This window comes from Juglans regia, chromosome 14, assembly GCF_001411555.2.
Source record: "Juglans regia cultivar Chandler chromosome 14, Walnut 2.0, whole genome shotgun sequence".
NCBI classification, from domain to species: Eukaryota; Viridiplantae; Streptophyta; class Magnoliopsida; order Fagales; family Juglandaceae; genus Juglans; species Juglans regia.
Genome location: NC_049914.1, coordinates 8,798,205 through 8,825,585, shown reverse-complemented (window position 1 = coordinate 8,825,585; position 27,381 = coordinate 8,798,205). Strand labels below are relative to the sequence as shown.

Genomic DNA, 27,381 nt, shown 5'->3' with positions numbered 1-27,381 from the left:
AAAATGTAACAATTCAATTCGATATTTACATAATTCAAAATTAAAGGAAATAAAATGCTGCACAACATTAAAGTTTAATTTTCAACATTTTGGTTTTTTATTAAAATTTTATGAAGAGTTGGCATCATTTTGGAAAATAAATAAAAGTACTATAGTCCAATTGTAAAGTTCAAACCGATTTGTAACATTACTCATTTTTCACATCTAAAGCCTAAGAGCAATGCTACACCCTCCGGGATGGGTTTCGATAAGGACAAAAAAATTTATTTTTTATTCAATTTTTTATACCCTTAAATATTAAAAAAAATTTACAATATCATTAAAAATATTTTCTTATAATAATGAAATGAGATGATAATATTTCTATATTTAAACAGGACCTAAATGAGAAAATGAAAAAAAAAGCAAAGAAAATGTTTGTAAGAAGTTGAGATGAAATAAATACAATACAAAGAGATAAGCTCAATGAAAATTACTATAAAAAGACATAAACCAAAAGTCGGCAGAAGCAAGAAAGAAGACAAACCATAAGCAATATTCGTGATAAAATCAGGGGCAAAATAGGAAAAATTTTATTGAACGAAAACATTGTTTATGCCCTATTTGCACAGCCTACGCTTTGATTCGCTTGTGGCAGTTAATGGCGGGACGAGTGGGGCTGAGGATGCTGGACGGAGGGGAAGAGAATGGGCCCAGTGGTGTTGGCCACGCCAGTGTGCGGCGGCGCACTGGAGGGGACGAGGAAACGGACGGGCTGCGCCTTGGATTTCCTCGTGGCGATTAACGGCGGCACGACAGGGGCTGAGATTGGATGGGGAGGGACGCCAGCCAGAGGGGAAGATAATGACCGGGGTGGTGTTGGCCACGATGGCGTGCGGCGGCGCACTGGAGGGGACGAAGAAACGGACGAGCTGCGCCTTGGATTTCCTCGTGGCGGTTAACGACGACACGACAGGAGCTGAGATTGGATGGGGAGGGATGCCGGCCGGAGGGGAAGATAATGACCGAGGTGGTGTTGGCCACGTCGGCGTGCGGTGGCGCACTGTAGGAAACGAAGAAACAGATGGGGGAGGGGGGAAGAGGGGCAAAACGAAAAATTGAGAATAGAATGAGAGGCAAAATGGGAAGAAGACCAAGGGTAAAATGGAAAAAAAAAAATGTTAGAAGAAACACTGTTCATAACCGATTCGCACTTTATATATAAGTAGATATATATTTGAAATTATTTCAATATTTAGGGAATGTTTAGATAGTGAATTGAAAAGAGATGAATTGAAATGAAAGTTGAATAAAATAATATTATAATAATATTTTTTAATAATATTATTATTATTTTAAGATTTTAAAAAATTAAATTATTTATAATATTTTGTATAAAAATTTTAAAAATTATAATGATTAGATGAGATGAATTAAAATAACTTTTATATTCGAGCACAAGATTGGTCCTGATAGGAGTAAAATAATTTTTTATTTTTTTATTCATTTTTTGTATACCCTTAATTTTTTTTTTTAAAAAATAATTTACAATATTATTAATAAATATTTTTTTAATTACTAAGTAAAAATCTATATATATATATATATATATCGAAATCCAATCGGTGAGAGTAAGCATTTTGTTTGTATTCAAATCGGGCCTTAATTGATACAATGGCATTATGACAGTGGTACAGGAAGGTTCCTAGAAGGTGGTGTTGGTGGGGGCAGCCACGTATTAGAAAATTAGGTTTTTAACGTTTTAGGTCTGTTGGGAAAGGGAAAGATTCATGCTACATGGGATGAATTTGGACCGATATATGGGTCTCTAAAGTAGATTGTGTCGATAAAACGAATCTTTCAGTAATTAATGTTAATTTTTGGAGGCCTCTGTCAATTGGTAGAGCTGGATGTAGCCGCCAGCAAATGTGCCAAAAACTCTTCAATCAGCCAGGGGTCTGTCTGTCTGTCTTCAATCCGTGTTTGCTGGTAATATCGATACAATATTTACTTTTCAAGTGTGCTGGTCTCGATCACATATGCAAACCAGCGACTTTCTCTTCTTGGTAGGGCCTTGTAAACTTGTCCTCTTTTCTTTGTTTCTCTTTTCTCATTCAAATTCTCCAATTTTTTTTATGTCAAGCAGATCGTGGACATTTCAGCGCTTGTTTTCGTCTCAAAAACGAAAGTGTAATGATAAAAAACTTTTGTAATTTTATAGATCAATCAGATATCTCACACTCCATACTTATAACTTTATAATATAAATTTTATAGATCAATAACAGTACGCTATGTTGGTGGCTCGATCACACCATCTCTGAACTATCATTTTGCAAAATGTTTAAGTTGTATAAAGAAATAAATTTAATTATTTAAATTTATAAATAATAAATAATAATAAATAGTAATGCGATAGCTTTAAATTATCTCACTGACCAAACATATTTTTTATCTATACAACTTCATATTATTTACACAATTTTTATACATAATTTTTTTTCTTTTATAAAATATTTAATATATAAATAATAAATATAAGAATTGAATTAATTTAAAAAAAAATAAATTCAAAAGTTTTAAAATTTTTTAAAAATATAATATATAAAAATTAAAAAAATTGTGTAGCATTGATCAGCAATTAATAGCCCCAATAACTCCACTCAACTTTAACGAGAACCCACTTGCAGTCCGTGGTGGGAAACTTGTCCGGCAACTAAACTGGATTCAGCGGGCGTCTTGGTTGAAGTCAAAGCTGATATTAATTTGGAGATTATTAGTCAAATCTTTGCCTTAAACCAACTAACAAACACTTTCCCCCCAGAAACGCACGCTTGCACGACTCCATAGCTTCATCGTTTTAAATTAAAAAAGAATAAAATAATTTGACTGCAAAATGATGAATCGAGACAGGTTTGGTGGCAAAAGGAGATTTAACCCTTTACGTACAGAATCAGAATCAAAGGTTAGCTGTAACGAGTTTGATTTGAGATGAATTAAATTTTTTATAAATATTAATAAATTGAGATAAAGATTAAATTTTATTAAATATTAATGCAGATGTATTTAAATATAGTTGAATTTAAATATTTTTATAAAAAGTTATAAAAAATTATAGGTCTTGGTTATAAAGAAGTATTAAATTAAAAAATTTACGACTTATATGTGTAAAGAAATTTTAAATTAAGATCAATTTAATAATTTTAAAATTTAATATTTAAATATTTGATTGAATTTAAATAAGACTAATATCAAACAGCACCTTAATGTACTTTACAATCTTCTTGTTTTTGTACATTTTTCTAGGATTGAATTAATGCACCATGATAGCGCCATAGGGCAGAGGCGCATCTACTTTTTCTGGGACGAGAAAGGACAACCCAACATTTTCATCACCATCGTTAAGAAATCCTGCGTTCACATACTCCACAAACTTGGTCAAATGTCTTGCGGATCAAGATACACTATTTCTCTGCCGAGTGTACAACACGACGACTTGTTCCACTTGGCTCCAACATACTTAAGTAAGTTTTAACATGATTCTCGGTCACTGATGAAAAGTGCTGGCGGCTGACTTTGTCTGGAGTCCAGTGTGTTTCCTAGAAGGTTCAAATCCAAGAGATATGATTCTTTTATCTTCGTTTAATAGGAGCCCATCATCCCCTACTATCTTTCTAAACCTTAAGATATTCTTTATTCCATTACCTCGATCCCTCTTAGGCGCTCTCTTTTCGTCTCCGACCAAAAGAAGAATCATACTTCAGACCGCCGGAATATCTCATTTCTGTAGGTACTTGGCTTTCTTGCCAGTGACGGCCAGTAGTTTAGATTAATCTTTCATTGTTTATGGATGCCATTCTTGAAGGATTTCCCGGATCCATGAATGGATTCATATTCAGCCGTGGCTCGGTTCCACTTCGTTTAAATGAAAATCTTGTAAATGGGCTTAAAGTCAACCATGGATTTGTTGATCCGCCTTTCCTTTCAACCGATCCTCCACACCATCCAAGTGATTCAAGTCCATCTTCGGGCACGAGCTCGGAGGGAGATTCACCGGACAGTGGTGATTTCCCCAATGTTTTTTTCAAGTACTTGAACGAGATGCTCCTGGAAGAAGACCTGGAGACTAAACCCTGCATGTTGCAGGACTGTCTGGCCCTCCAGGCTGCTGAGAAATCATTCTACGAAGCGCTTGTTCAGGAGTCTCCTCCATCCTCTAATCAACGTCCCCCTGGTTTCGAACAGCGCCCAGATGATAGTTTTGCTGGGGGAAGCAGCGTTGATAGCAGTAACAGCCATGCTGCTGACAACTCGGTGGAGTCCAAATGGGAATCCGAATCCTCTTGTGTACAAAGTCACCGGCCGGTCGCATTGGGAGAGATAGAGCCAATTAGGACGGCTAGGGGTGGGAGAACAATCAAGTCCCTTACAAATGGAAATCGCGAAACCTTTGATTTAGAGAGCACCCGATCAGCACCTGCAGAGCAAACCAGAGATGTGGCGGCCATGGCAGAGAAGAATCGTAGGAACCCCTCACCAAATGGATCCAGGGAAAAGAAAAACCATCATCGGGAGGACAGTCAGGACTATCTAGAAGAAGGGAGAAGCAACAAGCAGTCAGCGGTTTATGCTGGAGACTCTGAGTCACTAGAGATGTATGACGACGTATTGCTTTGTCGTGGTGTTGGTGATGAGTCTTCATCATGTGGTCTTCCTGAATCTACAGGAAATGGAGGAAGCAGAAGATTTCAGCATGGTGGAAATAGGAGTAGTGGAGAGAATAGCAAAACAACCCGCTCGAAGAAGCAAGGCAACAAGGGGGAAGTAGTAGATTTATGGACCCTGCTAACACAGTGTGCACATACTGTGGCGAGCGGTGACCAAAGAACTGCAAACGAACTGCTCAAGCAAATCAGGCAACACTCTTCTCCCTTTGGAGACGGAACCCAGAGACTATCCCATTACTTTGCAAACGCCCTCGAGGTGCGGTTGGCGGGTACCAGGACACCTGTTTACACACCCCTTGTGAGCAATGGGACATCAGCAGCTGATATCTTGAAAGCTTACCAGGTATATGTCACAGCATGCCCTTTCAAAAGGATGTCAAATTTCTTTGCTAATCGAACAATTAGGAAACTGGTGCTATCCCAGAAAGCAACAAGAGTGCATATCATTGATTTCGGCATTCTCTATGGTTTCCAATGGCCCTGTCTCATCCAACGTCTCTCTGAAAGACCTGGTGGCCCTCCCAAGCTTCGTATAACTGGGATTGAGCTTCCCCAACCGGGTTTTCGGCCTGCGGAAAGGGTTGAAGAGACCGGGCGTCGCTTGGAAAACTATTGCAAGAGATTCAATGTCCCTTTTGAATACAGTGTCATTGCACAAAAATGGGAAACCATTCAACTTGAGGATCTCAAGATTGACAGGGATGAATTAGTGATTGTTAACTGTTTGTACCGGTTGAGGAACCTGCCGGATGAAACATTGGCAATAAACAGTCCTCGGGACACTGTTCTAAACTTGATCAAGAGAATAAACCCAGATTTGTTCGTCCATGGGGTTGTTAATGGAACGTACAATGCACCCTTCTTCGCCACACGGTTCCGGGAGGCGCTCTTCCACTTCTCTGCATTTTTTGATATGTTTGATGCCAACGTTGCCCGTGAAGATGAGCAGAGGTTCATGTTTGAGAAAGAGATATTTGGAAGGGATGCCATGAATGTCATAGCGTGTGAAGGTTTGGAAAGGGTTGAAAGGCCAGAGACATACAAGCAGTGGCAGGTCCGGAATCTGAGGGCCGGCTTAAGGCAGCTTCCCTTGGACCAGGACGTCTTGCAGAGAGTGAAGCGGACAGTGAAATCGGAGTATCATAAGGATTTTGTGGTGGACGTGGATGGACACTGGATGCTGCAGGGGTGGAAGGGGCGGGTTATCTATGCTCTTTCTTGTTGGAGACCTGCTTAGAAGTTCAGAATAGTAAATGTTGAGGCAAGGTTTTGATTGTCTAGTGGCATAGTCACTTCAGATTAGATTTGGATGTAAAAGCACTGGTGTTCGATAATTTGATTAGCTCCCTGAGGAGCTAAGATATGACTAGGGAGTTTGATTGCGTAGCAATTACAGTCACTTTTTTTTAGAGTTCCGAGTTTGATCGTTATATGGTTCATTGTTCATAAACCAACCTTTCTTTAATTTCCCATGTTTGAATATAAAAATTTAGATTTTAAACGTTGAATACAGAAAAGATTTATTTGTAAACATGTTCTATTAGCATAAAGAACACGGCATTGATAAGCATAGTTGCTTCTCATCTCTCGACAAACCAGGTTGCCATCTATATGGAGTCAAGTAGCAGCCAAGTTCATCTGGTCAAAATCCCAAGAAAACTAGAAATTGCCCCAAAGCCATCTTTGAAAAGCCACCCACTATATAGTGTCATAATCCTAAACAAAATCAAAATTATATACTACCGCCTAGGGGCGGGGCAGGGCGGGGGTGATAAGATTTAAGCACTAAAGAGGCAATTAAGAAATAGAAAAGGCAAACAGGTTGCCATCTATATTGAATCAAGTAGCACCAAGTTCATTTGGTCAAAATCCCAAGAAAACTAGAAATTGCCTCAAAGCCATCTTGTAAAGCCACCCACTAGAGTGTCATAATCCGAAACAAAATCAAAATTATATACTACCGCCTCGCGGGCGAGAGGGTGATAAGATTTAAGAGATGTTTGGATTCAGATATGAGTTGAAATGGATTAAGATGGTTTGTAAATAGTAAAATAAAAGTTAAATTATTTATTATATTTTATGTAGGAATTTGAGAAAATTATTTTGAGATTTGAAAAAATTGAATTGTTTATTATATTTTGTGTGAAAATTTGAAAAAATTGTAATGATAAGATGAGATGAGTTAAAGCGAATTTTGAATCCAAACCTCTCCTTAAGCACTAAAGAGGCAATTAAGAAATAGAAAAGGCAAACAGGTAAAATTCATCTGTATCTAAATATTTTACTGTAGCCATTAGCGAAAGACTAGAATTATTAAATGAAATTATTACCTAAACATTACACACTAGATCCCCAGAAAGGCTTTGACAAGAGCCTACGATTCTTCATTCCAGATAAGCTCTGTAAGTCTGTCCGGCTTCCTCTAGTTACGGAGTTCAGACTTGCTCTCTTGAGTGCAGGACTCTAGCTAGCCGATTTAGTCGAAAGGCAATCATAAACGATATCATACTTTCTAAAACTATTAACTGGCTAACAAAACTAGGATCAATAACACATTAAGAGACTATAGATTCAAGTTTTCGGACGTCAAAGCAAATCAAAGAGAAATTGACACAATTGTGTATATCAATCATCTAATATAATCACCCTCTTTTGTTTTGACCCCTCGATGGTCTAAGAACACTCCAATCAAGTTTTTTATCTTTTGGCTTCTTGAAGGAGCCTTTACTGTTATTTGGCGATGATTGTTGACTACCTTGAACATCTTTCGGTAATTTATTCGGGTTTTTTGTGTCATACACTACTTCAGGTTGCTTTCTTTTAAGATCTCCATTAGCCTTGCAATTAGATTTTTCAATGTTTGAGCACCCTGCTCCATCCGTTGAGGATTCATCTTCTCTGTAAAATGCAAACAGAAGGAAAAAAATTAGATGTCTCATCAGTACAAAAGGATATATCAGAAAAAACGTTTTCCAATGGGAATGCGGCCAAGCACCTAGTTGAGTACACGTGTGGTAAGTTAAATGCAAACCAACTGGATTCTGAATGCACAAGTTAACCCTCCATTACAGGGGTTGGAACCGCCATTTGAGTCCAAAACCCATTGGCCACATGGTCTTCAAATTTTATATAAAGATCCCTCATATTCTCTTACCCATGTTTAATTTTTCATGTTCAATTCACAAATTTCTCAACTTAACTAGTCTGTAGGTAAAATAACCAGCACCAAGATTTTCCCTGTATCATTGTTAGAAGGTACTGCATTCTGCAAGTGAATAAAGATGTGGTAAAAAGAGACACATCCTTAATTATTTTCAGACCTACAAACCAGTAAACTTTAAATGTGATTTTACAAAACACAGACAGATAATATGCAGAAAACTAAAATTCCTAAAATACAACAAGCTGAGCATTCTCAAGGGGGTAAAAACCGCATATGCCACAATTTCCAGCTCCATTGCAAACAAAAGCTATTATTTAGTATTGAAAAAAAATTCCCAGTATAAAGGGTTGTCTGATAATTCACTTCACCCAGTCATTCAAATATTTTATCAAAATCAATCAACAATCCCAAATTCGCTCAACAAAGCCTTATGCCCTCCTTCTCAAGAACTATTGTGTTCCATCTTAGCTGTGGCTATGCTTTCTATAAATTAATTTTTATTGGTAAGTTCAGTTTCTTTTCAGTGTGGCCCTACCATAGAAAATTCCAATATTCATATTCTGGTGGTTAATACACAACCTCAATGGTCGGCCAATTGCAGCATGTATCGACGACAGTGATATCATTTTTCATGACAATAATCTCTCAAGTTAAAAAATGGGTAGTTTAAAAGCAGCTCAATATATCATCTACAACATGTGTTAGGAACTAGGAAAACTAGGACATGGGATAATTTGAAAGTCAACCCACCGAAAAGATAGTCCTCCACTTTTACCATCAAAAGAAGAGGCAGACACTGTGTCTTCAGCTGCTTCAGTCAGTTTCTACCATGACAAGGCGTTGCATGAGGAGAACAGAAGCCAAAGGGAAGTACAGTAGGTGAATAATCACTGGAAAATTTTTCAGGTCACTTGACCCTTATACTCACATCAATAGAAGGATTGAAACTTTGAAATGACATGCGGCCTTTAATTGCACCAGGATGAGGATCACCTTCCATTATAACCACACTGCAAGTATGCAGACAGCCATCCATGAAAAACAAGTCAAAACATGGACAAAAGCATGTCAGAAAGGTTCGCACCAATTCTACCATACACAGAAATATAATATTGAACAACATCAAGATGATATTTGTACAATATGAAACTGTTCAAATGCACAATAGGCACCTACTTTACTGAACTATTGTACTTGTTACTGATAAATTATTTTCTTCATTACTATTGACTTTAAAAGGCTTTCAGGGGAGATCATATTAGACCAACATCAAGGAACCAATTCCTATTGTCATTCTACACCAGCCACAAAGAGCGCAACCAATATAGCACATGTGAACTCTACTTCAAGAACCACCAAGGGTGGTGGGACGTCCTTGGGTTACTACCAAGTGGTTTGACATGTACTAGGTCCTAGGTTCGAATCCAAATATGCATTCACCTTAGACTATCAGTATTAGCCACCTAAGGATTCACTAAATTCCCTAGTGAGGCTAGAGTCTAAGCTAGGGCTCAAACTCGACTCAAGGAAGTGACTACGGTTTCCCGCCGTCTAGGCCCCTCTTATCCAGTTCCCAGCGGGTAGAGTGCTACTATAGTCACACCCAAGTAGGGAAGCCACCTTCAGTTGCGCCCTCCTACCCTTTTATTTAGAAAAACAAGAACTCTACTTCAAAAGGATACAATTGGTTCTAATGCTGATAAGTACATTTGTGCAACAAATTCTAGATGGTGAAGTAAATTCATACACCAGTGTTGTTGTCTAATTATATACAAGAGAATTTATTGTTGGCAAATAACTACCGAGTGTCTTTTTGTGGCAAAAATCTGGGGATTGAAAAATGAGAACATGCTCATTTTTACCTGTTTCCCCACTCTCCTGCTTGATGGCTAAATTTGTGACATGCCATTATAATTTTATCGACAAAAATAGCTACAGCAAACTCTTGAGAACTAGTGGTGATGGTGATGGGATACATAGACGCTCATGGTGTGTAACTAACAACAAAAGGATAAAACAGGTGATGCTGAACTGACATAAGCTAAAACTGGCTAAGGAGATTTAACTGAAAATCAATGCACTCATCAAATCCATTAGGATGTAAAGCCTATCCAATTAAATTCCATCCACACTAATATGCTGGTTTATTAATGGTAGAGGAGCATCAAGTTGATTCACATCCTTTGTATGGCCTTCAACAACTCATCCTATACTAATTCTCCAATCTCACAATCTAACATGTCTCAGCCCACAACATATCCCGTGGAAAAGCTCAACTTGTACCCTACGATGTGGTCAAGAATTATGGCTACATTGATAGAATCATCCCTCCTCCCTCACCAACTACTTCTCCTGACTCTCTTCTTTTTCAACTGATAATCCAGAATGCATTTTGGGTCCAGCAAGACCAAATCATCTTAGCATTCTAACTACCTCCTGTTCCAAAAACATCTCAGCTCAAGTTGTTAGGCCTTGCTTGGTTTGGTAGATCTCATCGAATCATTACAACTTTCCCAAATTTCCATACAAAATATAATAAACAATTCAAAATTTTCAAATCTCAAAACAAAAATAATATTAAAAAATTATATTCAAACAATATTTTATTCAACTTTCATCTCATCTCATCTGTGTAACCAAACTAGGCCTTAATCTCAACACCTACCGTGAGGTTTGGATCACATTGGAGAAAATGTTGTCCACCAGCTCTCAAGCTCAAGCCATGCACATCCTAAATAAAAAAGGGTGAAAAACATAACCCGTTGACCACTTCCAAAAGGTGAAAAACCATATTGTTAAACCCTCTGCAACTGGTCCACCTTTTCATATTTTGAAACAATTTCTTAACTTTAGCTGGTTTGAGTTCTAATTTTAATTCCTTAGTAACATCAGTAACTGCCTGGGTGGATCCAATCTCATTAGAGGACCTATCTAGTTATCTATTATAACTCATGAAATGAGACTTGAGCAGCACAATGTTACAAACGCTTTTGCACCTATTCAGCAAATCTGGCAACACAACCCCAACCATGGTCATGGTTTTTGAGAAAAGGGTGGCCATCACAACTCAGGAAATTTTTCCCTTGTTGCTTATCAAGCTGGTGGACGCTCCCGAGCAAAGACGCATGGTCATGGTGGCTTTACATCTACTCCATTCTACCCACTGGTGGATCTGTCAAGCCACAATAGGTAAACGATTATATTATATTAATACGAATAGTCATAGCCCAAGTAAACAGGGGGTATACAAGAAATAACACCTATTTAGGTTGAGGAAATAGAAATAAGAAAATCATGAAAATCGAGGCCATTGAAATCTACAGCTTTGGCCCAAAAAACAGAGTTCTAATAAAAAAGTAATCTAATCTCGTCCAATAAATGCTCCATGTCTTCGAACGTCCGGTCATTTCGTTCCTACCAAATGCAACATAGTACATAGATAGGAACCATCTTCTACACAACTAAGATTTGTGGAATACCGCCAAGGTTTGACCAACATGCCAGAAGTTTGACCACTGTAGCAGGCATAACCCAGACTAGCCCTACCCGTTTGAATACATCAACGCATAATGTTCTAGTAATCTCGCAATGTAGTAGAAGATGGTCCACAGTCTCACCACTTTGTTACACATACAACACCATTCCACCACTATCACCCTGCATTTCCACGTTTCCAAGCCACAATGTTAAATATACCATTGGTGGATGTTGGCTTTATCTCTCTGCTCCTATGGATAAGTATTCTCTTTATCAGACATTGATCAATAATTGCTTCATTAGTGGTACACAAAACAAGATTCTAAAGAACAACATTAAGGATCCTAAAATGACATTGACCTCTGGCTTTAGTGTTAAATATATCTGAATTGCATCAAATACAAATTGTGAAGGCCCTGGAGTCGTTAGACAAAAGGCTTCCAACTTGAAGAAAACGGTTCGTTCCTACTGAGAGTAAAATACAAAATAATAAATAAATAAATCATACTCCAAAGAGATAGCTTATGCACAGGAGCCAAAAGTTGCTTGAATATCAGTCTTCAGAGTAACCACTCGATATCAAGCAATCGTCAAAGTAACCACGTAATATCACACAGCCAAGAAATCAAGTAATCAATCAATAATTCTACTTTTACACTCATGCTAAGGTATGCCGGAGGGCAGTCGCATATTAACTTAAAAAACTCGGAAACTGTACGTGGAATAAAATTTCAATTCTACAACTTTGTAGACTTCATAGTAATTGAAAGGGAAAATATGGACAAAAGAAAAAATACCACTTTCGATTAATGGTATTAGGAGAACAGAAATTCCCATCAGATTTGAACTCTTCCTCTTTCTTCTTATTTTCCTCTCTCGAAGCCGCCCTTTGCATGAACTATTCAAAAGAAGAAGAGAATAGTCCCGTAAGATAGCGCAAGCTTACGGGCTCGAAATTTGTAGCAGATATGCCAAAAATTACATAATTACCGTAGAAGTTCAAGAAAACCCTAGTTCAAATCTCAAACGAATATATCTAGATTTTGCACACAGAAGCTAGCATGAACTATCAATAATGGAAATAAGAGAAAGTTTGTATTTTTTGTGTCACCTTCAGGTTCCTCAGAGTGCTAGAAAGCTCCCGCTTGGCCATTTACGCGTCCGGGTTTCAGCCACTAAAGCTCAAAGAAAAACTTTAACCAACCTCTCTCCGTCTCTGTCGCTCGGTCCTCTCTCGGCGCAAGAAAGAAACATTATGGAACGGAGGGAAGCTGAGTATGAATCCCCTTAATGAAGTACTATTAGGCTGTATTGGGTCTAGTTTAGGCCCATATCGACCCAACTCGAAACGATGCATTAATTCAAGAGTGTGAACTACAGGCGGCCCACAGTTGGCTTGTTTCACCTCTAATTGGCCCAGCCTAAGATTTAAACTAATGCCTCTAATGGGCTTGATGAAAACGTAGCAATCGGCCCGACCTTAACTTTACTGGGCCAACCAATAGCCACTGTTCGCCCAGTTTTTCTATACAGTCCTCTTTACCTATAAAAAGCCAGAGCCACCTTTCCAAACCGCTACCGGATTTCGCTGCACTCAGCCTGCATTGGTGAGCCTGCAATTTGGCAAAACCTTCCAATACCTTGGTTGTCCATCACAATCTCAAAGGTTCTAAGCAGTTTTTTTTTTATCCTTTTTCTGATCTAAACCCCAACTTTGTTTTCTTATATATTGATACAATCGGATATAATCAGCTTTTACTTCTGTACGCTACACTGTCGATTTCTTCTCTGGGTTTTCTGTTTTCACTTTTAATCTTAATTTTTTTTGGTGGGTAAGTTTTCATTTTTGTATGGGATTGGATTGGCAATGGAATGGATCATATATGGTTGATGGGATCTTCATAACGAGCTTAAACTTTTATGTCTTTTATTAGTTTTGGTTCGGATTGGTTATTATTTAAATTGGGTTTTGTGTTTGTCATTGTCTAATTTTTTGTTTTTTTTGGATTTTTCAGGCTCAAGGAACTATTATAGTGGCTTGGGAACTTGTCAGGCCCAGTAATGATGGTATCTAAATTACCCATGCTTGTATTCTTTGTGATTTATTTTTGCTGGATTGATCTCTTGAAGAAAGAGAAGGAAAAAAAAAATGGTGGAATCCGAAATGGATTGAGAAATGGATTTTATTTTATTCATTGTATATTGGTCAATCCAACCGATTAGCATTAATGCAAACAAAGGAAAAGAAAATAGTAACCCTTTGCATATATATCTTGTGTGGAATAAGTAAGATTTATGCTTTGAGATGGTTTGGTAATAGCAACAGTTGGTAGGTGGCAATTGATTGGCTTATATATCTTCTCTCTCTAACTTCTCGATTTTATATGTTGTTTCTAGCTCAGGTTTTGATTTCAAATCTGATCAGTTGTTCTAATGTTAAAGGCTTTCCAAGAAGTCCGTAGTTCAACCTTTCAACAGAGTTATCGTTGTTACCCTCTCTCTTTCATTGATAAGGTTTGAGAATTACCTCTTGACAAAGTTTATTTACTTTTCTATAAGAAATTCCGTTGTTCAAGCAGGAAATGGTAGAATCATCGCCATTGGACTTGAACCAAATATACGACATTATATTCCAATTATAAAATCTGTTGAAATAGGTAATTTGATTTGTAAGCTAGCCAACTTGCATTGTTCACCGTGTAATATTTATAATAAGGCATACAACAGAAGAAAATACTGGTTTGTATCCATAATTAGTTTGAGAATTGTGACATTAGTTGGTGCAGATACTCTTTTGTCAGTCCCTTGATTGTTTCTAAGTTTCTGATTCCAGACTTCTTATTTTCTGAATTTTTGCAGTCACATCTGGAAAAGGGTGATAAAAGTACGTCTACTGCTTGCCCAATTATGTGATGATATCCCTAGTCTATACACACACACACACTCACACTCAAAGTTGTTTTTTTATTAGCACCGGGTGTTCGGAACAACGTCCTGACTAATCCCGGGGGTGTATAGGCCCTCGGCAAGGAGTTTTCCGCAAGTGCATCTCTGGTAATTCAAGGGGAAAATCCTCCAATTCGATGGCCCCTAAAGATTGTTTGCACCTAAGGGGATTTGAACTTTAGACCTAGGGGAGCATACCCCTAAGCTCAAGGCCTTTACCACTTGAGCCAACCCCTATGGGTTTAATACACACACTCGAAGTTGTGGTAGTTCTTAAGGCTTAAAAATTACTAATGGGATTTCTTTTTGCTTCCAGTAATTATGCCTCCCTCAGCTCTTGATCGCCTATGTAAGTGAAAAAACTATTTCAAACCTTGCCTTCTTTTTATTTCCTTCTTCTTATGCAAGCTGGGTTTGCCTTTAAGGGAGTGCCTTCTATTCAGGAAACGTCAACATTTGATTTTTTTTCCTCCAGCATATTTACGCATAGAATACCCTATGTTATTTGAGCTTAGCAATCTTTCTGCTGGACGAGTCACTCATTGTGGAGTCCTAGAATTTGTTGCTGATGAAGGACTGATATATTTACCATACTGGGTATGCCTTTTATCTCTTTTATTCTTTGAAAAAGTGCTGTGGTTCTACTCAAGATTTGCTTCTTACTACGACCTTTTCTTTTTATACTGTTAGATGATGGAAAACATGCTCCTGCAAGAGGGACAGATAGTGCAAGTGAAGAATGCCAGCCTAGCAAAGGGAACATATGTGAAGCTGCAGCCACACACCAAGGACTTCTTAGATATCTCCAACCCCAAAGCAATGTTAGTTGATTAATTTCCACTTTCATCTGTGCCTTAGCAATGGCCTTGATCTCTACACTTACATATGCACAATAGCACGTATATTTATATTATTTATATCTTGGTGATCTTATCCCTATGTTCATTTGCAGCTTGGAAACTTCTTTAAGGAGCTACTCTTGTTTGACAACTGGTGATACTATCATGGTTGCTTATAACAATAAGAAGTATTACATTGATATAGTTGAAACAAAACCCTCTTCCGCAGTCAGTATTATTGAAACTGACTGCGAGGTTGACTTTGCCCCTCCTCTTGATTATAAAGAACCTGAAAAACCAGCACCATCAGCTCCGTTGAAAAAGACACGCCTAGAAGGTTCTTTGCCTCCTTTTTCTCCCTTTTTTGACGTTTGCACACAAGGTTTGATCAGAGCATTTCTTACTCATTTTTTCTAATGCAATGTTAGATCAAGAAGAGCCTGCCAGAAAGATACCCAAGTTCAGCCCATTCACCGGTTTTGGCAGACGTTTGGATGGGAAACCCTCAACCCAACCGGTTGCACCAGCTGCTTCTCCCAAGCTTAAGCAACATCAACCAGAGGCTCATAATGGAACCGAGGATTCTAAGTCATCTAAGCCTGCCTCGCAACAACCTGCTGGAAAGCTTGTGTTTGGTTCAAATGTCAACCAACCACAAAAAGCAGCACCAAAAGTATGTCTAGCCCTTATTTTATTTCATATCTATCTGTTGCTTATTTATTGCGAAACTGGGGCTAAACCTGGTCTTCATTTTGACTTCTGTAATGTCAGGTTGCCCCAGAGAACAACAGTCAAGAGCAGCCTCAAAAGGTGGAAGAGCCAAAGTTTCAAGCATTCACAGGGAAAAAGTATTCTCTGAAAGGCTAATCGTAATGAAAAGCTTTTCCACTCGTCTCAACAGATAGGAGATAAAATCTGGCCAGTTTGGAAATGGAATATCCTAAATTCCTAACCCAGTAGGTCTCCTGCATTTGCTTCTTTTCAGGACTCATATGTGTTCATATGAACAAAAATTTATTGCTCTGGAGTTGAGATGGACTCTGACGATTCAAATATTATGTGCATACTGTATAGAAGACTAGAGGTTATTTTATATTAAGCATTTATTGATTTTGACTAATTGAATGTCTTCAACATGGTGAGGATTCTTTACTTTCCCTAATGCACAAACCAAAGCTGACAGACATACGACGAGTCACTAGTAATAGAACACAAATTCAGCTTCGCAGTGTCGCACATAATTTCTACTGAAAATAACATTGTAATAAAATCTGGTCAACCAAGAGGCTCCAACGTCACCATGTTTCCAAACCAAAACCTTAAAGGCACCAACCTTCCAAAGCAGGCAGAGCACCAACCAAACAGCTCTCCAACGGCACAACGTTTCCTAAACGAGATTTATGAACTTTGCACCGAAACTTCTACTTGTTTCTTTCCTTTTCTTGTATAAATGTATATATGGGCAGTACGTAAAAGACTTATTTTTCAAGCAGAGTAATAAAATGATAATACCATCAGTTCGTTAGTTTCTTTAGAGCCTTGCTATGCAATTTACAACACGTCTGTCACTTGAATATCCGAACAACATCGTTAGTAAGTTTGCAACTACAACCCCCATGGGCAAGGGCCATGGCTGCCTGATTGACCTGCTTGTGGATATTACTTACAATAGTGCTAACCCCAGTGCAAATATTTGAACTGGAACGCATTCTGCTAATGGATATGAATTTCAGGAGAATGTAAGGGAAGGGTTAAGAAAAGACCCTGTAATTGGAACTATGCCAAGATATCCCAAATCAATCGGTTTCGATATATTCTCTTTGTGGCCGTAGAGTTGATAGATAAGCATTAATAAATAAGAAGTGTTCGGTTCACGAATAGATTTCACAAAAACAAGTTCATAAAATGACGCGACTAGATGTAATACGTTGGATCTACATATATATTGCAAAGACTTTTTTGCAATCTAATGTAGCAAAATAAGCTACCTAAAGTTGTGACCTTAATTGTATGAAATCTTTTTATTGAACAAATATTTGTCTTAATAGATCGTCTACCAGAAGTGTGGACTATGAGTAGTTACCACATAGCTGGAGAAAACCTAATTGGTTGTCATTCCTGTGTAAACTACAGAAGGATGAATACAAAATACATTACAAGGTATGGTTCTCTCAATTTGTCATCAGATTTGCAGCTTTTTAGTCGGTGTCAACGCACATGCAGTTCAGTGTTTATGTTTCATTCATCGTATACTCTCCTCGCTACAATCGTATCACGAAAAAAAAATAATGATAGAATTTACACCCTCAAACTATTTGAACACTCCAATCTATTAAAATTGACAAACTATTGACTCAAACTTAAGCATCACTCTCGTCTAACACATGCCATAGATGGATAAAACATTTTCATAAAACAGGGATCATGACACAATTTTAACTGAATCTTAACGGAGAGTGCATATATATTACAACCTTTTGATAATTTAGTATCTAATGTTTTATCAATAAAATTGAAGTGTCGACCTCTTTTATTTTTTTTTTTTGTAAAAGAAAGATGTAATGTGTTAGTCTCGATAGGTTGAGATGACACGTATAAAACATCCCGCAGTCGGGGTGCAAACTGTATTTTTCCCATCTTACCATATTGAAATGTATTTGCCAAGTAAAGTCAGATTGTCTAGAGTAACATGGTTTGGGGATGGAGATATATAGAATGAGAGACATGTTAAAGATAGTCCACTACCAGACCAAGAAGTGTTAAAGCAACCAAAAGTAGACGAGATAAATGTGAAGTTGGGGTTTCGATATTACAATGGCAAACTTGCTTTGGAAAGGGCTGTAGCATAAAATAGTACATTAAAAAAAAAAAAAGGTACCAAGGGCATTGCCTAGATGGAAATTGCCCAACCTTATTGCAAGGACATACAAGCTAAGCCTGCACAGATGTCTCAATTGCAACCTTTCCAGAATAGCTAACGCTCTCAGACTTCTCTTCAGCTTCCCAGAGCTCTGGCAATGCTTCTCTAATGTTATGTATGCTCTCCAGTGCATAATCCACGCCTTGAGTGCGGTGAGGAGTGCCCACCTACAGCCATTTACGTAAAATTAGATTATAATCATATTCTATGCACAAGCACTGTCACAATAACCCCGATAGAGGAATTTACCAACACAGTGTGAAGGCCCACGCGTTTCCCAACTTGTATATTACGAAGGCTATCATCAAAAAATAGCTGCGAAACCAAGAAGTTATAATGTTAATAAAAAAAAAATGGCCGAACAAAATATGCAGAAGAGTTACAGATCATGGTGAGAAAAAAATGGTGAAAATCATTATCAGGCAGGCTAGTTTTGGTCAGAAAGTTTTTTTTTATCCACAAGTAAGATTTTATTGATCAAAAGAATAGGTAAAAGCCCAAGTATACAGGACATATACAGAGTATTAATGCTTCATAATATTTACTTTATCAGATAACCACTTATGACCAGAAAGATGCCAAAAAAAGAAAAGAAAAAAGGGCTAATGCAGCGGCAGATTCAATCTGGCACCACCATTGTCCACGAAAGTGGATTAATATTCTCACTGTTCTTTGAGGGTCGATGTTGGCCATCTTGAAAACTTCATCATATGCCTGTTCAAATGGTTTGCAGACAACTGGGGTCCTTGGAAGTTCCAAACTAGCATTAGGATGGCTCAAATACTCATTAATGTCAAAAGCTTCAGTGCTTGAAATGCCACTTGGTCTTGGGTCTCCATCCTTGTCATCCGCTTCAACAGGAAACCCCTTTTTGAGGGTTGGATTTAGGGTTTCAAAGGATATGATCCCTTCAAAGCAGTCCTCCAATCCAAGCCTGCTAAGCGCTCTAACAGTATGGGCCTTGTCTGAATTCGTAAAAATCTATACGAAAAGACCATACATCAACATGAGGAGAAAACGTCAGCGCTAGCCACTCTCTAAACAACCCAACCCTGGATCCTATTTAAAGGAGCACTCTGTATGTATATAATGAGAGGAAGAAACTTACAACTTTCCGAATAGGCAGGCTAAGCAAAAGACCCCTCAGAACAGGGTCAGTTTTTAGCATATGGTAGGGCAATCTCCCATGAACATAACTGTAAAATAGGACGCATGAGACGAAAAGACTAATGTCTTACATCAAAAGACAGTTTGTGGAAACCAGGAGTTGGTACCTATGGAAGTCATCATATTCAAAGTTGTAGCCAATAGCCTGAAGAGAAGAAAGATCATCATAGTGGATTCGTTATCAAACTGCTCTAAATCGTATATATATATTCTCAGAAACAAGTTGTGAAATAGAATACCAGATAATACCTTGAGACCAGCCAGTGTTGTTCCATAATCCTTGTACAACGCAACACATAATTGGGGAACCTTATTCTCCTCTATGCCAAGTTTTTGAAGCATGTATTCTATGATAGGCCATTTGGAGGGGTTATGAACATATGATTTTCATTATATATAAAATAATTAAAATCATTGATCTGTTTTCTAAATTAACCCAACAATAAATAGAATGAGTTAAAAATGACTTCTTTGAAATAAAAAAGGTCATGCATTACCTTGGATGTTCTTGGTGATTTGTGCCGACAAACCAGAGCTTAAAGGATAAAGAGTGTCATCCAGATCTGAAATTAGATATATCTAATTGTTATGATTTCCAACATGGTAAGTTTCAGAACCAAAAGGAAGTTGTAAATCAAGGCTTACCGAATACAAGACACTCGTATTTTGGCTTCAAAGCTTGTTCGAGCTGATCCTCATTTTCCATTCTGTTCTCGAAGGCTTCAAATTTAAAAAATCGCATAAGCATTAATGTAGGAACTAAACCAAATAATGTTAAAAATATAACTGAAGTACGAACTTTGTATCTTAACTCCATTTACATTACCTAAATAAAATTATTCTGAAAATAAGAGAAAGATAGAAATAGTTTATAATAAAAAGAGCCATTGCTCAAAGAAAAAAGAGCAATAAGAGGAAACTCTACAATTAAATAGAAATGCAAGATTGGGCTTGTATATTTATTAAATAGAAAACCATGGACTAGACATTGACTAAAGTAATCAGATCCACATTAAAAGAAGAATTTGAACCGATGTTCTAACATCGAACGGAGAAGAATGACATCTCAAATTCAGAAAACTAAACAACGTCTTCCAAAACAACATCTAAAACGCTCAAAAACTCCGATCAACAGCCCAAAACCTAAAAAGCACTGTTATATAAAACAAGACATGGGAGATTCGAATCATCAAAAAACGCCAAGTATTCACCAATCTACTTCAGGAGAGAAAACCGCACGTATGAACGGAAAGGAAATAAGCACTGATAAATAAAATAGCACCCAAAATCACTAGCCAGATTAACTCATCAAACAGACAACAGATCGCAGTTCAAGTTTCAAACTGCTAGGCATTTAACCCACATTACTGGAAACTGCTACGAAAATAAGTGACAAACGAATTCTTTTGAAAAGAAAAAGGAAAAAAAAACCAAGGAGAGCAAGCATTTACCAGATCAAAAGCGGCCGACAGATGACAGAGAGAGAGAGAGAGAGGAGAAGAAGAAGAAGGTAGTGGAGTTGATGGCTTTAAATAAGAAGCCGTAGAAGCGTTGGGAGAAAAGTAGAAGAAACAGCTTTTTGACCAAGTCTTACGTGGACCTATTATATTATGACAGGTCACATACCCGCGTGAGTTTTTTGTCGTGTCATTTCTCATATGAAAAATTTTATTCTTAAACTTTATACACCACACACTATCTTTTTTATAATTTCTTTAATTTTATTTTTTTATTAAATGTATGGTATATGAATTATGAGTAAAATAATTTAATTATTTTAAGAATAATAAAATAAAAAAAACTTTAAAAAAAATTTAAAAAAATAAAAAAAATTTGATATATGGTGTATAGATTTATAAATAGCAAAACTCTTCTCATATACGTAAACCCATTTGAAATATCTTTTCGATAACGATATTATTATAAGGATATTAAAAAAAAGAGATTTATTTTCATTTGAACAATTTGAACACTGTACGTAACATCGCACTCTCACTTTTCCTCGTAAATTGGAGACCGCTCGGGGATACAAGGTTGGCAACTTGGCCACGCCCCCACAGGCTACAGCCCGAGGCCCTGAGGGAAACGCGGCGAGAAAACGGAAAAGTTTTCAAATTTTATTTTTTTTACTTGTAATTAAAATCAGCAATGACGTCTTTATACTGTTTCAAATGCAAAATATTTTCAAATAACGTCAAGATTTCTTCTTCTTTTCTTTCCCCTACCAGATTGTTCTAATTAAAATATAAAATGATTCTACTTCATGTCTTTCAATTTTTTAAATTTTATCTCGATGGTTTTTATAAATAAAATCAAATGAATTGAAATTAAAGTTAAAAATTTAATAATGGCTGAGATTTAATAATATTTTTATTTTAAAATTTGAAAAAGTTAAATTATTTATTTTATTTTATGTGAGAATTTAAAAAATTTATAATGATTAGATAAGATGAAATGAATTGAGAAAAATTATGAAAATAAATGAGATCTTATAGTCAAACTTGAACTCACACCAACAGTTGGACTAGACTCACATCTCTAGAACTACCGTAGTATGAGATTTCCTGAATGATTCATTTGGTTAAGTTTAGAATCGGCTCAATACTTTCCGGGACTAAGGTTAAAATTTTGAGTGAGGCTTTTTTTTTTTTTTTTCTTTTAAGTAAAATTAAATAAATTTATTTTTTATATTATATTTTTATTTAAAAATAATTCCTATTGTTTTGTAAAGTAAAATTATTGATTAAGATTTTATACTACATTTTCAATTAATAATTGACTTAATCTTTATTAGAAAATTTTTGATGCAGAGTGAATTTTATCAAACGTAGTTTTACAAGTACTTTAAACTTTTAGACACAATTATAATAATTATTGTCAATTAAGTTTTATAAACAACTTACACATTTGAAAAAAAGTGGCCCCTTGCATTTTCAAATGATTATACAAAAACCTTTTATGAACGTTGGAAAATTAAATTTTATTATTTATAATTTTTACATTAATTATATATTAAACTAATAATGGTAAAAAAGAAATGTATTCTTAAAAGAAAAATATGTAAAATAATTATTATATGTTATACTTTTAAAAACTAATAATGATATAATATCTATTTGATCTTGTTTATATTCGCATTCTCATTAAATTAATTAAAGTTTTTTATTGGGTATATATATATATTTTAAAATTTTACTTTATATATTATTATTTTGGGGGGGGGCCTTCTTCCATTAGGAACTTTAGGCAATTGCCTAACTCGCCTAATGAAAGAGCCGGTCTGGATTAGATCTACATAAATATATATATATAATATATATATATATATATATATATATATATATGGACAATAATAGAAGAGAAGCACGTCATGAGTTCAAATACTCCAAATAAATTGGTATGAAGTAATAAGTAATGAAACATAAAATAAGAAATAACTTCAATAGTCTTTCCAAATCGGCTTCTTCAATAGTCTAGTCTTATGGTTAATGGTATATTGGCGTCCAGATCTCACTACTCGAATGATTTATGATGCAATCTAAAGTTGAACTACTCTTGTATAAAATCCCGATTGAAACGGTTGCTATGGAACACTTATCTCACATTATAGAAGTGAAAATACTATAATTTTTGGTACACAAAAGAGAAAAAAAAATATAATTACACTATTTATTTGTAAATCTGCATGTTATTGTGTCTGAACCTTTACCAAATCTTTGATCAATTGAGTTAATTCGAGGAGATTTAATGCATTTCCATTTCTTACACATCTATACGTGGAATATATATATATATTATTTTGAGGAGAAATGTCCTGGTCAGAACTAAATTTATAAACTGACGTGATGACTTGATGTAATAGGTTAGATTGTAAAATAATTATTTTTATTATAAAATAAATATAACGGATCATATAAAATCATGTCAATTTGTGAGTATATAATTGATGGAATTTCTTATCAAGATGATGAACACGATTTCTTTACCGAAGTTATATTATTTGAATTAAGTTTCAACGTGTTCAGGCACAGTACTTGATAATTCCAAATAAAGATTAATTCATACCGACCTAGTAGTACTACATGAATACTATTATATTTCACGAGGATCTCGTGGTTAATTAACTAGCAATAAAAAACTTAATTAATTAACAAATTCATCGACCACGTGATGCTCACATTCAAAGATACATATACAGCTATATTATATGCTGAAATGCTTAAACAGATATACTACTTTATTCGGATGATATTATCCACACAAACTATATATGTATTCAAATGCTAGCTAGCTAGCTAGGCTTTTACAGGTGTCTCGATTGTATTGTTTCTTGGATAAACGATGCTTCCTGACTGATGATCTTCATCAATGGCTTGATCTTCCCAGAGCACAGGCAATGCTTCTTTAATATTGTGTATGCTTTCTAAAGCATAATCTGCACCATCTACTCGTTGAGATGCTCCCACCTATATATATATACATACGTATATATTACATTCGATATAGTGATCAGAATAATGTAATTAGCAGGTTTACATTCAGATGTACTAATTAATGGCTTACCAGAACGGTGTCAAGGCCCATAAGCTTCCCAGTTTGTATGTTTCGGATACTGTCATCGAAGAAGAGCTGAAAATGGAAGAAAAGCATGCAAGAAGCTGATAGCATCAATATTACAATGAAACATATTCTTTAAGGAAAATATCTTTTAGTAAAAAATTTTTTTCTCATCAGTCACTATTTACCACTCCACATTCTATGAAAAACACACTCATACCCTATAAAAACACCCGACACCTTATAAGTACCCAGTTATAAAAAAGCTATAGGTGTGAGGTGTGAGAGTGAATAGTGGATGATGTATAGTAAATTCCTTTAGAAAAACTACACTTTGCCAGCATGTGAATTAGGAAAATGCTTGCAATACATGATGTGTTCTGGCTATTTATTTGGGTTCTTTTTATCAATCCTAGCTTTCTTTGATGATCAATACCTTATAATTTAAAATACAGAGCGTTAATTTGATTTCTTACTGTTCTTTGAGGATTGATGTTGGCTTTATTGAATGCAAGTTCAAATGCATTTTCGAATGGTTTGCAGATGATTGGAGTCTTCGGAAGCTCCGACTCAGCATTCTTGGATTGATCTGAAGGAACGTCAATGATATTATGGCATTCATTGATCTTCTCGTTGGTGGTCGGGTTCAGAGTCTCAAAGCATACAATCACGTCGAAACACTCATCCAATCCAAGCTTGCTGAGAGTTTTGGCGACATGGGCCTTATTCGCATTTGAGAAAATCTACACATTTGAACAATCCGAAAACATTTGTCACAGGAAATTAAGCTCAATGCATGCTATATAATCTATCTAAGTTTTTTCTTCATTAATGTATCGGCCAGAAAGAAATTAGCCAAGTACTTACAACTTTCCGAATAGGCAAGCTAAGCAACGAACTCCTCAGAACATGGTCAGGTTTTAGTATTTCATACGGTAATCTCCCATGAACAAAACTGCAAAACGGGAATCATGGGATGTCTGAGATTAACACAACTTGCCTCGTTTGTTTTTACAGATAAGATGAGATGAATTGGAATAAAAATTAAAATTTGAATAAATTATTGTTAGAATATATTTTTTTAATATTATTTTTATTTTAGAATTTGAAAAAATTGAATTATTTATTTTATTTTATGTAAAAATTTAAAAAAATTATAAAAATAAAATGAGATAAAAATAATTATAAAAACAAACGAGTTCTTTACGAAAAGATACAAAAGTAAAAAGGAAAGGTGGAAATTTCCATGTTGGTACCTATGATAGTCATCATAATCGAAGTTGAAACCAATTGCCTGGAAAGGGAATATAATTAATATATAGAATAATGCAACTGTTTGAGAAAATTTTCTTCTTTTTGAAAAGAGGAGAATAAGATCACTATATATATATATATATATATACCTACCTTTAGACCCGCCAGTGTTGTTCCATAATTCTTGTACAGTACATGATTCATCTCAGGGACTTGCTTTTCCTCTACGCCAAGTTTCTGAACCATGTAATCTGTAGAGGGTAATTCAAAGAACAGGGTGCAGTACTGTAATGTAAGAATATGATTAAAGATAAATAATTTGCAAACGCAACAGGAACTAGATCAGAATATCAACGAATGCATTCAGTAGTAATAACCTTCAATATTCTTGGTGCATGCTTTTGACAAACCAGAACTCAGGGGATAAAGAGTGTCGTCAAGATCTGCAAGCAACGCGCGCATTAATATTTACCCGTTAATTAAGTGAGCTTTGTATGCCCCTGAGATTATTCACTCGGATAAAAAAAAAAAATCAAAAGAAAAAAACATGAGGGTTCAAAACGATCCAAGCAGGCAAGCAAGAAAGCTTACCAAAGAGAAGACACTCGTACTTTGCCATTAGGGCCTTCTGGTACTGGTCCTTATGTTCCATGTCAATCTATAAATTAACTAAGAAAAGCCAGTACTGTCAGTGATCATTTAAGGAAACCAACATGAAAAATAAAATAAAATGAGAGGAGAGATCAATACATGAAGTATAATATATTTTGGAGACGAGACAGTACCAGAAAGAGAGAGAGAGAGAGAGATGCAAAGGTCGACTGAGGAAGGAGATTGGACAAAGAAGAAGGTGGAGATGTTGGGTTATATCGAGAAGATGCCTGTGCAAAATGGAAACCAAGAGGAAAGTCACATATTCTTCCTCATTGGTTCTAACCTCTCAAGAAGCAGTCTCCCAACCCCCAAAATAAGTCTCTCTTCTTTTTTTTTCTTTTTTTTTTTAATTTTATTTTATAAAGAATTTAGTCATCTACCTTTTTGACTCTCTTCATAATTGAATTGAAGGCTTGAAGCATATATTGAAAATAGATAACCAAAGCCAATAATGGAGGTCAGGGTCAGTGTCACTGTCACACCGGTCGCCACTTTAATATATATGTACATCATGTTCTTCCAGACGACATTTTTGTGTTCATATTTTGAGAGGAGAAATGTATTTGTACATGTGAACGTGTAAGTGTTACGTAACTTTTTAAAAAAAAAATGAGTAAATTTAAAATTTATATAAAAAAATTTAATATTTTAATAATAGACCTTACTTTTTTTTAAAAATAATTATACGACACTTATGCACTCCATGATTATATGTAACATTATTTTTTAGAAATTAGCCAAAATCACAAAGAATCTGTTTCGTGCATATTTTATACGAGCTTATCCAACAACGTGCAATTTGGAATTGTGTTAAACAAGAGGGAAAACGATCCAATGTTATTAAATTATAACACCACGCGTTTCGACCCTTCCTTTTACATTTGTTGTCTTTGACTATTATAGATGCCTGCGTGACATGCTGAATAATCTTGCAATGTTTTTGGGAGAGAGTATTTTCTTTTGGGAAGAAAACAATAGACAAACGTGATCAAAGAATCTTTGCAATATTTTTAAGTTTGGCATGCACCTGGATTTTAATTAATCTATTGTTCTACCAATAACCTGCATCCACTTATTCCAAAGACCAATATCTCTTGAGAGTTCCAATAAAACTATAGGGAATTATCCTACATAATCTTGTAATTAACTACCACAATGCGTGCATATGGTAATAAGTGCTTATATATATAAATATAAATATATTTAATAAAAAATTCTTTTCATCAGTCACTATTCACTATCTCATACCTCGCATCTTATGAAAACATCCTCGCATCCTATGAAAAACACTCCTCACACCCTATAAAAAAAAAATTATAGATCATATAGAATATGAAAATAAATAGTAACTGATGCATAGAATTCATCGTTTATGATCTTGGTACCGGAAGGATTTCGTGCATGTTTAGAATTTCCATAGATAATAGAGTTTTTAATTGTAAAATTTTATCAAAACTATTGAAAAGTTGTTCACAATTTGATAAACATACTCTTGAAACGCTTTTATAATTGTTACGGTGGCTATCAACGCATGAGCTTTCTAATTAATAAAAAACTTATGAAATTGTTAAAAAGGTGAATTTTCAACTTATTTTAGGTGTTTAATTAAAATACTTTCTATAAATTTAGCAAACATAATATTTTTTTATTATTATTTAAAAGAGTTTTTAAATTGTTAGAAGTACCTTTTAAAGCTCTC

The 27,381-nt window shown here is 35.7% G+C and overlaps 5 protein-coding genes across 8 annotated transcripts; 2 read left to right on the top strand and 3 right to left on the bottom strand.

The window, feature by feature from the left end:
• The first annotated feature begins 3,351 nt into the window (after window positions 1–3,351).
• Window positions 3,352–6,206, top strand: LOC109013011 (scarecrow-like protein 14). The gene has a single exon (XM_018994920.2). It carries the CDS (start codon window positions 3,825–3,827, stop codon window positions 5,940–5,942), a length of 2,118 nt encoding a protein of 705 aa, XP_018850465.2. The 5' UTR covers window positions 3,352–3,824; the 3' UTR covers window positions 5,943–6,206.
• A 1,025-nt stretch (window positions 6,207–7,231) lies between these two features.
• LOC109013012 lies at window positions 7,232–12,610 on the bottom strand. Of its 2 annotated transcripts, none has more exons than XM_018994921.2 (5): window positions 12,457–12,610; window positions 12,143–12,243; window positions 8,797–8,878; window positions 8,619–8,692; window positions 7,232–7,603 (listed from the first exon to the last, which is right to left on the bottom strand). In XM_018994921.2, exons 1-5 carry the CDS (start codon window positions 12,496–12,498, stop codon window positions 7,348–7,350), a joined length of 555 nt encoding a protein of 184 aa, XP_018850466.1. In that variant the 5' UTR covers window positions 12,499–12,610; the 3' UTR covers window positions 7,232–7,347. The 2 variants fall into 2 exon arrangements, with proteins under 2 accessions (XP_018850466.1, XP_018850467.1); XM_018994922.2 differs by having other exon boundaries at window positions 12,146–12,243; window positions 12,457–12,602.
• A 293-nt stretch (window positions 12,611–12,903) lies between these two features.
• LOC109013010 (ubiquitin fusion degradation protein 1 homolog) lies at window positions 12,904–16,250 on the top strand. 3 transcript variants are annotated; one of them, XM_018994916.2, is made up of 10 exons: window positions 12,904–13,011; window positions 13,361–13,412; window positions 13,788–13,859; window positions 14,205–14,229; window positions 14,608–14,640; window positions 14,767–14,888; window positions 14,982–15,112; window positions 15,244–15,467; window positions 15,559–15,803; window positions 15,902–16,250. In XM_018994916.2, exons 2-10 carry the CDS (start codon window positions 13,407–13,409, stop codon window positions 15,995–15,997), a joined length of 954 nt encoding a protein of 317 aa, XP_018850461.1. In that variant the 5' UTR covers window positions 12,904–13,011; window positions 13,361–13,406; the 3' UTR covers window positions 15,998–16,250. The 3 variants fall into 3 exon arrangements, with proteins under 3 accessions (XP_018850461.1, XP_018850458.1, XP_018850457.1); XM_018994913.2 differs by having other exon boundaries at window positions 13,748–13,859; XM_018994912.2 differs by having other exon boundaries at window positions 13,743–13,859.
• A 1,589-nt stretch (window positions 16,251–17,839) lies between these two features.
• LOC109013009 lies at window positions 17,840–20,751 on the bottom strand. The gene is made up of 9 exons (XM_018994911.2): window positions 20,669–20,751; window positions 19,863–19,937; window positions 19,715–19,780; window positions 19,467–19,564; window positions 19,325–19,362; window positions 19,159–19,246; window positions 18,717–19,031; window positions 18,300–18,365; window positions 17,840–18,217 (listed from the first exon to the last, which is right to left on the bottom strand). Exons 2-9 carry the CDS (start codon window positions 19,921–19,923, stop codon window positions 18,062–18,064), a joined length of 888 nt encoding a protein of 295 aa, XP_018850456.1. The 5' UTR covers window positions 19,924–19,937; window positions 20,669–20,751; the 3' UTR covers window positions 17,840–18,061.
• Window positions 20,752–23,360: 2,609 nt separating this feature from the next.
• On the bottom strand, window positions 23,361–25,987 carry LOC109013008 (uncharacterized protein C24B11.05-like). The gene is made up of 9 exons (XM_018994910.2): window positions 25,814–25,987; window positions 25,620–25,697; window positions 25,406–25,471; window positions 25,182–25,279; window positions 25,031–25,068; window positions 24,642–24,729; window positions 24,251–24,517; window positions 23,781–23,846; window positions 23,361–23,683 (listed from the first exon to the last, which is right to left on the bottom strand). Exons 2-9 carry the CDS (start codon window positions 25,678–25,680, stop codon window positions 23,513–23,515), a joined length of 855 nt encoding a protein of 284 aa, XP_018850455.1. The 5' UTR covers window positions 25,681–25,697; window positions 25,814–25,987; the 3' UTR covers window positions 23,361–23,512.
• Between the last annotated feature and the right edge of the window lie 1,394 nt (window positions 25,988–27,381).